The sequence below is a fragment of the Onychostoma macrolepis genome, chromosome 16, assembly GCF_012432095.1.
Source record: "Onychostoma macrolepis isolate SWU-2019 chromosome 16, ASM1243209v1, whole genome shotgun sequence".
Taxonomy (NCBI): domain Eukaryota; kingdom Metazoa; phylum Chordata; class Actinopteri; order Cypriniformes; family Cyprinidae; genus Onychostoma; species Onychostoma macrolepis.
The window spans coordinates 24,282,275-24,297,046 of NC_081170.1; the positions used below are offsets into that span (position 1 = coordinate 24,282,275).

The following is a 14,772-nucleotide window of genomic DNA, read 5'->3' on the forward strand; positions in this document are numbered from 1 at the left end:
AATAAAAATAGTAAAGGACCTAATACACTCCCTTGCGGAACTGAAATGGTCAAACAATCTGAAAACACCCCATTTAACTCTACTATTTGACACCTATTTTCAAGGTAAGACTTAATCCATTTACAGGCCGTGTTGCTAAAACTCATCGCTTTAACTTTTAAAAGCAAAATACTGTATCAAAAGCTTTTTGCAGATCTAAAAGTGCCATCTCACTTAACTTCCCTTTATCCATTTCTTTCCTTATATAATCTGTTAAATATAAAATTGTTGTCTCAGTGGAGTGTTTCCTCCTAAAACCAGATTGAAACTCATACAACATATATTATGTTTAAAAAGATAGTCTTCAATCTGCTCAAAAATAATCTTTTCCATCACTTTTGCTAATGCACTCAAAATTGAATAATATAATTGGGAATAACTCTTGCTTGCTTTAACTCATAAGGAACCTTACCTTGACAAATTGAAATATTTATAATATGGGTAACCATTGGAGTAATAAAGTTGGCTGAATCCTTAAGAAACTTAACTGGAATGTTATCTAACCCTGTTGCTTTACTACTTTTAAGATTTGTTAATTTCTTAAAAACGTTACTCTCCTTTACTTTAGTAAACAAAAAACCTCCCGGCATAACTAATTTATCATTAATTATACCAATTTGTGCTGGGAGCTCCTTAACCAATTTTTCTGCAACCGTAGTAAAAAATCAATTAAAATGATTTGCTACCTTTATCTGATCAGATATCAATCTTCCATCTACGTTAAGGCTAATTTTAGAACATTTTATCTTAGTCTTTCCCTGATACCCCAAGTCATTTAATGCTCTCCATAATCCCGTGAAAGCTGCGCGTCTTCCTCAACAGACCCAGCTCTGAGCCTCAGTGTCCTCGAAGTCCTGCCACCTTCCTCAGATGTAGAAAACATATCCATCACACCATTCTCCATTTGAATTACATCTCTTGTTTCAAAACAAGGAAGCAAATCTCTCCAACAGTCCGCTATAGAACTCCATTCCACGGCGATTTTCGAAATCCGACATTGCTCGATAGTCGAAACTCGGGGTGTCATATCAGAATCGCCCGAAATAATACCTTCAAAATTCCTCAAAACAGGCCCAGGACATTGATGAATATCTCCTGACAAAAGAAGACACATTATTATAATCGCCCAGTCACTTAATTGCCTTCTCATTTTTCTGCCGTTGTTTCCCTGAACAGTTAGTCCACGGATGGTAAATCAGTGAAAAAATAACACTCTTCCCAAAACCGAGATGTTTACAACCACATTGATTTTCTTCACTCACAATATTAAAAGAAAATTCGTCCACTTCTTTCAAACGATTAAAAAGAGTATACAATACTGAGAAACTGAACAGCGATATTAACAATCCACACCTTCATGCCGCCATCTTGAAGCATCTAGTAACTGTGATATTTTGATTTTGTGAGAAAATTGTGAGATAAAAAGTCACAATTATCTTTTTTTATTTTTTATTCCTGAAACAAGCTTCCATAATTTGTTTCTTATTCGACACTATCATACACTTTCAGAAATAAAGGTACAAAAGCTGTCACTGGGGCGGTACCTTTTCAAAAGGTACATGTTTGTACCTAAAGGGTCCATTTTGGTACCTTAAAGGTACATATTAGTACTTAAAGTGTACATATTTGAACCTAATAGGTACAAAAGTGTACCTTTTGAAAAGGTACCGCCCCCAGTGACAGCTTTTGTACCTTTATTTCTGAAAGTGTATGGCTTCAGAACATTTGAGGTATTTTTTATATAATTTTTTATATAACTGCATTGAAAAGAATCTGTGTTTGGAACATGTGGGTGAGTAAATGACGATGGAATTTTCATTTTTGGGTGAACTATTTTAAAGAGCAGACGTAAGCCAGACTATTTAATATTCTAAGGCAGAAGGACAATTTTCACACATGTGAAAAACAGAATCACACCATTTCAGTTCTGTTCATTATGTATCTTTTTCTTAGGCGCCAGCCTGCACACTGCAGACCAGAGGTACTTCTGGTTCCACCACAGTGACGGTGACACAATGAGTGTCCAAAACCCAGAGGAGATGAACCTGTGTTCTGCTGTTTGGGCCGTGGTGGCCTACGTGGTCGCTGACCTGGAGGAAATGCTTCCCAGATAGTGAGTCACTCACAAACGACTGAACAAACCCCTGTCCATCAGCTTACAGCAGTCAGTCGATCACACCATTACCTTGAGAATTCTCTATCAACCGGAGAATTTTTTTGTGATTTGACTTCATCATAACCTCAGGTACACTCCTGATCACTCTACTCTCATGTAATATATATTGCTACTTTGATACTTGTGTAATTTTCTTTTTTAATTTGTTAAAAATTTTAATTTAGTTTTATAATGTGAAATTGTCATGTCTATTCATAATTTATTAATTGATTTGTCAATTCTGTAAACATAAGTGGTTCATATGTATTCTAAAAAAAAAATCGTTGAATAAAGATCCAGCATCTGTGGCTAAAATTATCTTGGGAAGTCTTGGCTTCACAATTTCATGTAAACAGTGACAAACAGTGTGATGCTATTATGATGTCATTTTCCACAAACTGAATATGTCTTAGTCATCAGAACATCTGACTTCCCTTTGGAAACTAAGCCTAGTTCTCCTTTCCTAAAACAAACAAACAAAAAGCAATGGATATGCTACTGTTTAGTCATACTTCCTCGCTTTTTTCACAGAAGTTAGATGAAAATCATCCACCTGAGAGATTTCTTTCCTTCCATTGAAAATCCACTCCACCGAACTTTAACACTTCAAAAAGTTCATTAATACATTGTTAATGAAATGCAATCTAAAGCAGTTTAGTCCAAGTCTGCTGAAGAGACACAATAGCTTTATGAACAGATTTAATTCAGGCTTTTATTCATATATAAACATTGATCAGCGCACATAGAGTACACTGAGTACATCTAATGTGGTAAACATGTTGTTCTTTGAGCATCCGTTTATCATAATGATTTCTGTATGTTTGTTGATCGATGTGTGAGTAGAAGTATAAATTAAATCTATTTATGATATGAAGTGATTGCGTTTCTTAAGAAGACAATTAAGCTGCACAAATGATATGGATTCATTTTATGATGTCTTTATGAACTTTCTGAAGCTTACAAATTTTAGTTGCATGAACTTTCAATGGAAGGACAGAAATCTCAGGTTTCTTTAGAGAAACCTTTTTGTGTGTTTCGAAGGTGAACAAAAGTTTAATTGGGATTGGAATGGCATGAGGGTGAGAATTAAATTGTAAATTAAATTTACAACATCCTACTACTTGAGCTACAAGCAAAAATTCTCATGTTGGCTTGTTTTTCATCACTTAAACTTAAAAAAAAAAAGAAAAAGTGAATAACTGGTTTCAAAAACACTTAAGTCTGAAACCTTTCTTTGTGGGTTGGTTCTCCGAATTAGCATAACTTTTTGGTTGTCCCTGCAAGCTGAAATTCACATTAAAAACATTACAGACTTCAGATAAATAAAACTTATAATGCACAAAAATTTGTTCTTTATTCCTGTATTTATATTGAAAGGGTAACTGTGTGTTACTGTATGTTTATCAAGTGAAGGAAATGCTGTGGTAAGCTTGTGTCCTCATTATGTAGTATGTGTATACGTGCGTGTGCCCATGTGAGCTGCACTTAATGTCTGGTTTTCAATTACATCAAACAAGTAAGTTCTTGTTTCTATGACAACTTGGATTGAGAGGACATATGAACATTATGCAAGAAAATCGGCCCCAGTCTTTGGTTTTCCCACAGATTTCTACTCGCCATGACTAAATCTGAATCATACAAGCATCTTGAATGCACATGTTTCACAAAGAGGAATGTCACAGACTTGGGAGGTTACTGTATGTGCCAGTTTCCTGGGATCTGTGCATTTTTTCTTCTTGCAACGATTAAATGCTTTTCTTTTTTTCTTGACACAGAAGATTTTATAGAGAACATTTACCCAGATATGTTTGGTTAACAGGCTAATAGGTCAGTTTCCTAAAGAAAAATGACTCCTCAAGAGTTTTTTCTCTGCTTCGATCCGATAACAAAAGTTTACAGGCATTGACCCAAGGCTGCTTTCACATTGAGTTGGGCCTCAGATTAGATGCCACATCATAAAAGCATTTTCCTGGGATTTCAGAGACTTACTGTAACTTCATCAAAAGCTGCCAAGATTCTCTGGCCTCAATGCAATATATTGACAAGGTCCAGTCACAACATTTCTTAAAGCAATATTCTGGGTTCAGTACAAGTCAAGTTTAGTCAACAGCATTTGTGATATAACATTATATTGATTTGAAATTATTTTGACTTGTCCCACCTTTTCAAAATCGGTTACAGTGAGGCACTTACAAAGGTGAAGAGTCCCCATTTACTTTTTCTTCAGAAAATCATGAAGAAAAAAGATGAAGTGATTTTAGTTTGAAAAAAAAATCACAATTTAAAAAAAAAGAAAATTGTGAAAATACCCAGTTTTATGTCATCACAATGTTGACCAATAAAAATATTAAATAAACAGCTTTACAACCCAAATAATGCACACATTTTAACGCAAGAATTGCTTTTAGAAGAGCTTCATTTCTGTGATAAAATACTAAAATTCTATAATTCTACAATTCAATAAAAGTGGTTTTCTAGAATTACAAGCTTCTCATTTCTGTGGTCAAATACTCAAAAAATGCCCCATTTACTTGCATTGTAAGTGCCTCAATATTACTTCAATTTTTTAAGAAAAGGAGAAGTCAGTTTAAAGTAATCAACATTATACCACAAATGAGCTTAAAGGGACAGTTTACATTTACTCACCCTCACGTTGTTCCAAACCTAGAAGACATTTGTTAATCTTTGAAACACAGTGAAGATATTTTTAATATTCTCTCATAATTTTTGTCCATTCATTCATATGGATTACTTTTACGATGTCTTTTGGAAGCGTGAAAATGTTGCTTGTTAAAAATATCTTCATATATGTTTCAAAACTATGGTCTTATGGGTTTGGAAAGACAAATGATGACAGAATTTTTATTTTTGTGTTCTCCTTTTAACTTGAACTGAACCTGGAACATCACTTAAACCTTTCTTCTGGAGAATGTTCATATTTGTTTCGTGTAGTCAGGATTGGATTGGAGCTGTTGCGTTTGAGTTGCACAGAGCAGACCATGGGGCGTGGTGGTAAAAGTCGCAGAATCGTACCTTTGCGGCTATTTTCCAGCTCATGTGTAGGAGAGAATTGCTTTGAGTAGAAAACAGCTGGAAGCTTTTAGCCACATTTGTGTATGTTATTGCAAATGATGTCAGGATTTGTGAGGGCACCACTCGGCCTATGAAAACAAAACCTAGAGCTCATTCTAGACACAGGAGGCGCAATCCGTTAACTTTCCCAGAGATCATGGATACAGAAGTGTGTGTAAGTGAGGTTTGGAGTTGTTTGGAATGCTAGACTTGGCTTTGGCTTTAAAAGCATGCCTGGGATGGATGCATATGGAAGCGGTCAGTAATTTAATTACAGGTCGTGGAAGCACAGATCGCGGAAAGTAAAAGCACTCATTGTGACGTGGTTACTGTTGATCATACTAAACCCATTTTATATGCTTTAAAAAAGTTTAATCTGCTTACTAACAGACTTCCAAATAGGGCCATTGAGTTTAATGAGGTTACGCTGAGATTGTTGGTGTAATGAGTTGGAAAATCATGTGAGTGGGAAAGGCCACTATTTCCTCAATTTACCTACACTGAAGACAGCCCACCAGTAAACACAACACAAACCAATTTAAAGTTCCACAGATTCACCTTCTTTACATAGGTTTATGGAGCGTGATGCCCATCCATCATGCTTTATTTATAGAATCAACTTGCCCCTTTCCACCAAGCTGCGCATTAGGACGTCTTTATTCAAGCACACAAAATATGTATGTCAGAGTTCTAGAGGAGACCTAAAATGAAGTCAAGGTGGTTGAGGATCAGTAGGTGATGGCTTTTAAAGTAATGTTCTTAAAATAAAACAACAACATTTCTGACATAATGTTGATTACTACAAGAAAAAAAAAAATCAACTGATCTGTTCTTTTCTTTAAGAAATAATTGTGAAGCTTATGGTGAGGCACTTACACTGTGCAATGGAAGTGAGTAGGGCCAATTATTGTAGGATTTAAAAATTAAAATATGAAGTCTATAATTGTATTATTTATTATTAATAAAACCTGCATTATTTGACCGGTTAAGCTGTTTTCATACATTTTTATGGTCGTTATTATGGAGCCCTGCATGCACATGACATAAAAATATCTATCGTGGCCACAAATTAAGAATTTGTTCCCTTGTTTTATTAATTTGTTCCCTCGTTTTACATAAATCTTGGCTGCAAATTAAGAATTTGTTCCTGCGACTCATTCATTCCCTTGTTTTATTAAATTATGGCCACATTGTACTAATTCATTGTGATTTAATTCAAACAAGGGAACAAATTAGTACAAGGTGGCTTCAATTTACTAAAATCAGGGAATGGATTCTTAATTCATGGCCACGATTTAATTACAACGAAGGAACAAACTAATAATTAGTGGGAATGAATTCTTAATTCATGGCCATGTCATATGAGGGGCTCTGTATTTTTTGATTTTAGGTGTTCCGTTGAATAAACAAAAAGTTTAGTAAGCACTTATTTTACACTAAAATCTAGTTTATGTTTTTTGGCTACCTTTGAAACAGTTTAGATGTTTACAAATTGGCCCCATTCACTTCAAACCTCAACTTTTTGCTTTTTGAAGTAAGGAGGGAAAAGTCTGACTAATTTGTGGTAATCACCATAAATGGCCATAAAAATGCCATAAATGCTGTAGATTGAGCTTAACGTTCAACCATCTTAAAATAGACCAAAAATGAAGATTTATGGATAAAAACTGGCTAAAATAATGCAAATATATTTATGAGACATTCACTGCTGCACTTTGGATTTAAAAAAAATAAATAAATATTGGTTAGTCTGTGAGATAGTTTTTATTTGGTTCATTTGATTCCCTACAGGAAATAAAGTCACCGCAAGACTGCTTTACTGTCATTAATTCAGATAGTTGATGGGCGGCTTTTGGAACGAAGCATCTCTGTAGGGCTGGATGCCTTCAGGCCAAATGTAGATCTCTGTTACTCAGCAAACTGAAACCAGAGAGCTTCTCCTGAAGCTGCCAGCTTTTGATCATGCTGTCAATGTGAATATGAACACGTTATTACAGGTGTAAGAGACATGTTATGGAAAGCCTTGTTCTGGGTCTCGGTACACTACATTAGTGATCGTGTCAGGGGAGCAGAAGTATGTTATAAACAACAGTAACACTTCAGTGTAAGGTCCAATTCTCACTATTAACTAGTTGCTTATTAACATGACTATTATTAACATATTGGCTGTTTATTAGTAAAGCACATATTCTGCATGACCATATTCTACATCCCTAATCCTACCCAATACCTAAGCTTAACAACTACCTTACTAACTATTAATAAACAGCAAATTAGGAGTTTATTGAGGCAAAAGTCAAAGTTAATGGTTTGTTAATAGTGGTAATTGGACCTTAAAATAAAGTGACCTAAACAAATGTTACAAATAACCTATTATATACCATAAAATCAGCGTCTTGACCTGTAGCTGATATTACTGGTCAACTGAATCACATAGTCAGCTGTCAAAATGTGTTCAGACTTAATGAATTCAGTTCAGAAATATCATGGTTGGAAGCGATTGTTACAAACAGTAATGCTGTCTATCAGTATCAGTGCTACACTGAGGTTAATGTTAGGGGTTAGTGTTTGTTTCAGCATTGTGTACACAATTGGCATGACCAATGAAATCTTTAGAATCAGCTACGGGGGAAAAAATCATGTTTTAAAATATACCACCTAAGAGGTCTTGACCTTCTCAACAGTAAGCTCATTGTTTGAAATAATCATTTGGATTCATATTTAAATGAAAAAGTATTTCACAATATTTTAACAAAAAGCTGTATAATGCAACCGTTTTTTTTGCATGATTCATGCGCAAACATTTAACAATGTTGTAAGAAATAAATGATCAATTTTCAGTTTTTTTTTTTAACAATTAAAACAATTACGTTTTATCATGTTTTTCATATTTTAAACTGTATTAAACATGCTAAATCAGTTGGAAAAATGGTATATCCATAGAAAATGAATTATAATTGAAATCAATAGAAAATAAAACAGCCTATGTACCTTCTGGGTTGATAATGAACATTTTCTGAAGGTAAAGCAAACTTTTCTTTGAAAAAAAAAGAAGTAGCCTTTTTATGAAAATAGTTTAAAATGTACACACCATTGAAGGTTTTATCTTCTTATATAGATAAAAATGTTTTATATTTGCAACCAAAACCAGACAAGCCATGTCTCTGGGGAATAAAGAGAGGATATTCCAAATACAAGCCTGTATTCCATTCAGTTTTACTGAAGCAATTAAATGAATATTTCATGCAATATATCTCAGACAGGATTAATCTCTTATGTATCCAATTTGAGCAATCTATGACTACTTTTCCAAGTTAGCTCAACCAATTTGGTAATATATTGTGAACATATTTCAGTAGGAAGGCACTAAATGTAAGGTTTAACAAATGTTTTTGTGTCGTCAGGGTAACTGAAATCAGGTCGATTTATCATTTCAGTTCCCTGTGAGATTTGTTGTAGCTGGAGGATATATATGTTCAGCTGTGGCTGCCAGTGCAACTCAGCTAGTTTGTCTCATTTTTGAGTTTTCATTTGATTTCCAAACATTCAGTGTGTGCTCAACCCTCCATTTTGATTGACACATTCAGGCAGTAAGTAAATTCTGCAGTGTTTGCCTAAGAGTTGGAAGCTATAAGGGAGGACCAGTTCCTATTAATGCTAATGCTAATGCCCTGCTGGTGTTTTGGTGTCCTAAAGAAATGTCTGCCTTCATCAAGAATTTTGTGCTGCATTTATTTTCTCAGACTTTCTTCACATGGTTTAGGGTAGGTTTTTGGTATCTGCTGTAGAAATGGACTGAAACCTAATCAAAAGAATCAAGAAAAAGCAATTCAAATTGAGTTCATGTTCAAGTACATTTGGCATGTAATAGTTTTTCGCCAAACTGCTTTCGATAAAAAGTTCCCAAAAGTATGTGTTTTCTGAATTAAATATAAACACTTAAAGAAGTAAAAATAAAATAATTGAATAGCTTGAAAAACCATTTAGTGGCTTAATTGACCTATTGACCTAAGCCCCGCCCCCCTTAGTTACTGTTGCTCCCTCGGACAAACAAACGGAGTGCTCACTGTCTTACAATGACAGCTACAGTGTGAAAACCTTGTCCCACGATGTTTTTGCACAATTTTGGACACAGAAGGCCACCAAATGGGAATTAAATATTCCATGGAGGGATTTATAAAATATTTAAAAATAAATATGGTGGGTAACTCGAAGGAGGGTTTACAGATCACAATGCAAGCGGGAGAAGTCTCATATTACGGTCGGTCATCACGATCGCGGATCAACACTGTTAATGTATTGCAGGGTATGATTAAATTAATGTACATTTAAACAGTTTAATATGGAGAGGCACATAAATGTTTGTGTGTTTTTGACCTACACTGTACAAGACGCGAGAACAGTCCGCTATTTAGCATGGACTCACTAACTTTAACGTTAGCTAGTTTTAGTCAGAGATACCTTGCTAAAGCACAAGATAACATTAACGTTCTGCTTGAGCAGATGAAAATTGTAACTTAATGAGTGTATGACAACCAGAAAATGAACGTTTTGTCTTCATTTGTATTGGGGTTGAATACTTAGGGACATTTTGCTCTTGTTTGTTTGGATTCAGGAAATGTAATAAAATAAATTATATTGCCCATCCAAGTACCCCAGGCACATCGTTTTTCCATTTTTGAAGCGTAAACCCCATAAAACCGATGCGAGCTTCGGAACTTCCATGGCGCTGAAACCTAAAGATGTCCGAGTTCCGCTCTCCGTGCAACTGATACTCGACTGCCATTGGCTAGTCTGCGTTCGAGGGGAGGGGCTTCCGATAGGTCAAATGGATGGTTTTCTCTCTTTCCTATAACTTTGGTGTGTGGATGTGTGACTTCTCTTTAGATGAGTTTCCCACAGCCTCATCTTTTCACATGGTACAATGGAAGATAAGGCCACAGCAATCCAGTCTTTTCAATAAAATGTGCAACAGATGCTACAGATCAAAATCCTTGAATTCCTAGGATTCTATGAAGCTTAAGCAGAGAACATGGCCAGTTTTGCTGTCTATTCAGTATGAAATGAAAAGCTGAAAGCGTGTCCCTGAGAAAGACATATCAAATCCTCTTTTGTCCTTTAATAAAACTGAGCCTTTAACACCAATGATAGTCAAGATGCAGCTTATGCCCTGCATGGTGACCATTTGTGGAGGGGTATTAGATATCTAACAGGTCATGCCCACCACGAGTAAATCAATATTTAACCTTTCAGTTTAATAATAATCATTTATTTCAATCGACTTTAAGTTATATTTGTGTTTATGTCCACAGACAGTATTAGAATTTGTGAAAATGAGCAGAGACAGTTTTTAGATTCTGCCCTATTGGAGAACAGATCTGCTCCATCAGCCTTCAGAAAGTTCATTTGTCCTGACACGGTTTTGACTTTTCTCTGACAGGTTGAAGTGCACATCCACTTAAACTTATATGGCTGATTTTATGAGGCACTTGTCATTTTTTCCTTATTGAAATTGATTTCAAGACCGTGTTATTCTTGAGATTTAGGAAGGAGCGACTAGACTATTGAAACGGAGGCTGTGCTGATGCAATTTACTGCAATCGAGCGGTATGATAGTAAAACAGCCTGTTCTCCTGCCTATTGTCTGTAATGATTTTCCTTTTCTTTGCTGCATTTTTTCAGTTTCACTTCTAGTAGTCAATCATCCAAATTGCGTAAAGCCGTAGAGGCTATTTATCATTATAGAATTGCACGGGAAACGCTATTGTTTGTGTCTTTTGCAAAAATGATACAATCTTTGTAACATAAGTGTATATGTCTGACGATCATTAACAGCTCTCAGCTTTGTGCAGTTTCATCATTGTCTCACAGCTGGCAACATACACAAGCTAAATGATGTTGTGCTGTTGAATATTTACATTTGCTTCATACTGAGAAATAAAAAGGATGTAAGATTAATTGTTTTGTAGAATTTATCTGTTACAGATGTGTCTTTACATTCGCAAACTCTTGTAGGGGAGATGGAGAAGTGCTGTAACACGGGATTAGTTGTACCACAATCACTTTAAGCAGTTAAGAATGAGCAATAGGGATGAAATCACTATGATATATGATTGTCACCCCCCTGATGTGATAGTAGAAGTTGTAAAATTCTGAGAAGTACAGTAGGCACAAATATAATTTGGCACAACTTCCGTACAAGCTTTTCATCTACATCAGAGATGCCCAAACCAATACCTGCAGGCCAAAGTTGGCCCGTGATGACCTCTGATGTGGCCCATCATGCCATAGCACAAGAAATTATTAATTTAATGTTTTAAATATATAATTCATTTGAAAATAACAATTACTTTTGGCCTACAGTCCTCAATCTAAGCCTTTCATGTTAAAAATACTAGGCATCTGATGTAAATAATAATAACAACAACAACAAAAAAAATATATATATAAAGTCAAACCAAAATTTATTTAGACACCTTCAAAATTTCTCACATTGTATCACAGTTTATTTGCTATAGTTTAGAAAATAGTAATAAAAAAACTAAAGAGTAAAACTGTGTCAGAACAAATACATCTTGATAATGTCAGTGTACATTGGGCTATTTTGTATTCTATGTACAACCTAAATTCCGAAAATGTTGGGATGTTTTTTAAACTTGAATAAAATGAAAAGTAAAAGACTTTCAAATCACATGAGCCAATATTTTATTCACAATAGAACATAGAGAATATAACAAATGTTTAAACGGTGAAATTTTATCTAAATGAGCTCATTTCAAATTTGATGCCTGGTACAGGTCTCAAAAAAGCTGGCATGGGGGCAACAAAGGGCTAAACATTTTTTGAAAAGATTCAGCTGGGAGAACATCTAGCAACTAATTAAGTTAATTGACATCAGGTCTGTAACATGATTAGCTATAAAAGGGATGTCTTAGAGAGGCAGAGATGTCTTAAAGATGGGCAGAGGCTCTCCAATGTTTGAAAGAGTGCGTAAAAAGATTGTGGAATACTTTAAAAACAACATTCCTCAATGTCAAATTGCAAAGGCTTTGTAAATGTCATCATCTACAGTGCATAACATCATCAAAAGATTCAGAGAAACTGGAGAAATCTCTGTGCGTAAGGGACAAGGCTGAAGACCTTTGTTGGATGATCGTGGTCTTCGGGCCCTCAGACGACACTGCATCACTCATTGACATGATTCTGTCATTGACATTACTAAATGGGCCCAGAAATACTTCCAGAAACCACTGTCGGTAAACACAATCCGCCGTGCCATCTGCAGATGCCAACTAAGCCATATGTGAACATGGTCCAGAAGCGCTGTCGTGTCCTGTGGGCCAAGGCTCATTTAAAATGGACTGTTTCAAAGTGGAAAAGTGTTCTATGGTCAGACGAGTCCAAATTTGACATTCTTGTTGGAAATCACGGATGCCGTGTCCTCCGGGCTAAAGAGGAGGGAGACCTTCCAGCGTGTTATCAGCATTCAGTGCATAAGTGCATACGATATGGGCAGCTTGCATGTTTTGGAAGGCATTATGAATGCTGAAAGGTATATAAAGGTTTTAGAGCAACATATGCTCCCCTCCAGACGACGGCTATTTCAGGGAAGGACAATGCAAAACCACATACTGCAGCTATTACAACAGCATGACTTCGTAGTAGAAGAGTCCGGGTGCTGAATTGGCCTGCCTGCAGTCCAGATCTTTCACCTATATAGAACATTTGGCGCATCATTAAATGAAAAATACGTCAAAGATGACCAAGAACTCTTCAGCAGCTGGAAACCTATATCAGGCAAGAATGGGACCACATTCCAACACCAAAACTCCAGAAACTCATAACCTCGATGCCCAGACGTCTTCAAACTGTTTTGAAAAGAAGAGAAGATGCTACACCATGGTAAACATGCCCTCGTCCCAACTATTTTGAGACCTGTAGCAGGCATCAAATTTGTTAGCTAATTTTGTGCATAGAATTGTAAAAATTTCTCAGTTTAAACATTTGTTATGTTATCTATGTTCTATTGTGAATAAAATATTGGCTCATGTGATTTGAAATTATTTTAGTTTTCGTTTTATTCAAATTTAAAAAACATCCCAACTTTTCCAGAATTCGGGATGTACAGTCATGGCCAAAAATATCGGCACCTTTCGTAAATGTGAACAAAGAAGGCTGTGAAAATTAATCTGCATTGTTAATCCTTTTGATCTTGTATTTAAAAAAAATGACAAAAATCTAACCTTTCATTGGATAAAAAGAATTTCAAATGTGGGGAAATATCATTATGAAATAAATGTTTTTCTCTAATATACATTGGCCACAATTAACGGCACCCTTTTATTCAGTACTTTTTGAAACCTCCATTTGCCAGTTTAATAGCTCAAAATTTTCTCCTATGATGCCTGATGAGGTTAGAAAACACCTGACAAGAGATCAGAGACTATTCCTTCATCCAGAATCACTCCAGACCCTTTAGATTCCCAGCTCCAAGTTGGTGCTTCTTCTCTTCAGTTCACTCGCTCATTTTCAATAGGGTTCAGGTCAGAGGACTGGAATGGCCAGCAGAAGCTTGGTTTTGTGCTCAGTGACCCATTTTTGTGTTGTTTTTGAGGTTTGTGTTTGGATTATTTGTACGGTTGGAAGATCCAAACACGGTCCATTATAAGATTTCTAACAGAGTAAGTCACTTATTGATTTATTATCTGTTGGTATTTGATAGAATCCATGATGCCATGCGTCTGAACAAGATGTCCAGGACCTCCAGCAGAAATATAGGCCCACAACATCAAAAATACAGCAGTATATTTCATTGTACACATGGGGTACTTTTTATCCCTGTGTTCACCAAACCCATCTTGAGTGTTTGCTGCTAAAAAGCTAATTTTTTTGTTTCATTTGAGCATAGAAGCCAGTCCCATTTGAAGTTCCAGTCGTGTCTGATAACTGAATATGCTGGAGTTTGTTTTTGGATGAGCTCGGAGAATTTTTCTTGAAACTCTCCCAAACAACATGTGGTGATGTTGGTGCTGTTTGACAATTTTTTTTTAAGGTTTTCTGACCCCGAGACTCAACTATTTTCTGCAATTCTCCAGCTGTGGTCCTTGGAGAGTCTTTAGCCACTCAAATTCTCCTTCTCACTGTGCATTAGGACGATATAGACACACGTCCTCTTCCAAGCAGTTTCGTAACATTTTATGTTGATTGGAAATTCTTAATTATTGCCCTGATGGTGGAAATGGGAATTTTCACTGCTCTTGCTCTTTTCTTAAAGCCACTTCACTAATTTGTGAAGCTCAATTATCTTTTGCTGCACATCAGAAATATATTCTTTGGTTTTTCTCATTGTGATGGATGATTAAGGGAATTTGGGCTTTGTTTTCCCTCCTATTTATATTTCTGTGAAACAGGAAGCCATGGTTGGGTCATTTCATGTTCATAATCACCCTGGAGTGCTCAAAATTGTGAATATGAATGGGAATATACTTCAGAGATATTTTACTCAT

The 14,772-nt window shown here is 35.7% G+C and overlaps 1 protein-coding gene across 3 annotated transcripts in view; it reads left to right on the top strand.

Moving 5' to 3' along the window:
- LOC131522119 (carboxypeptidase Q-like) overlaps positions 1-2,512 on the top strand; it is a 48,447-nt gene extending 45,935 nt beyond the window's left edge. The window contains exon 9 of one of the 3 annotated variants that reach the window (XR_009266447.1): positions 1,993-2,132. Coding sequence is in view for 1 of the 3 variants with exons in the window: in XM_058747375.1 (XP_058603358.1) it covers positions 1,993-2,153 (161 nt within the window). In the remaining 2 variants the exon portion in view is untranslated. Of the gene's footprint in view, positions 1-1,992 lie in introns of all 3 variants that reach the window. The other 2 variants (XR_009266448.1, XM_058747375.1) reach the window with 2 other exon arrangements.
- The last annotated feature ends 12,260 nt before the right edge of the window (positions 2,513-14,772 follow it).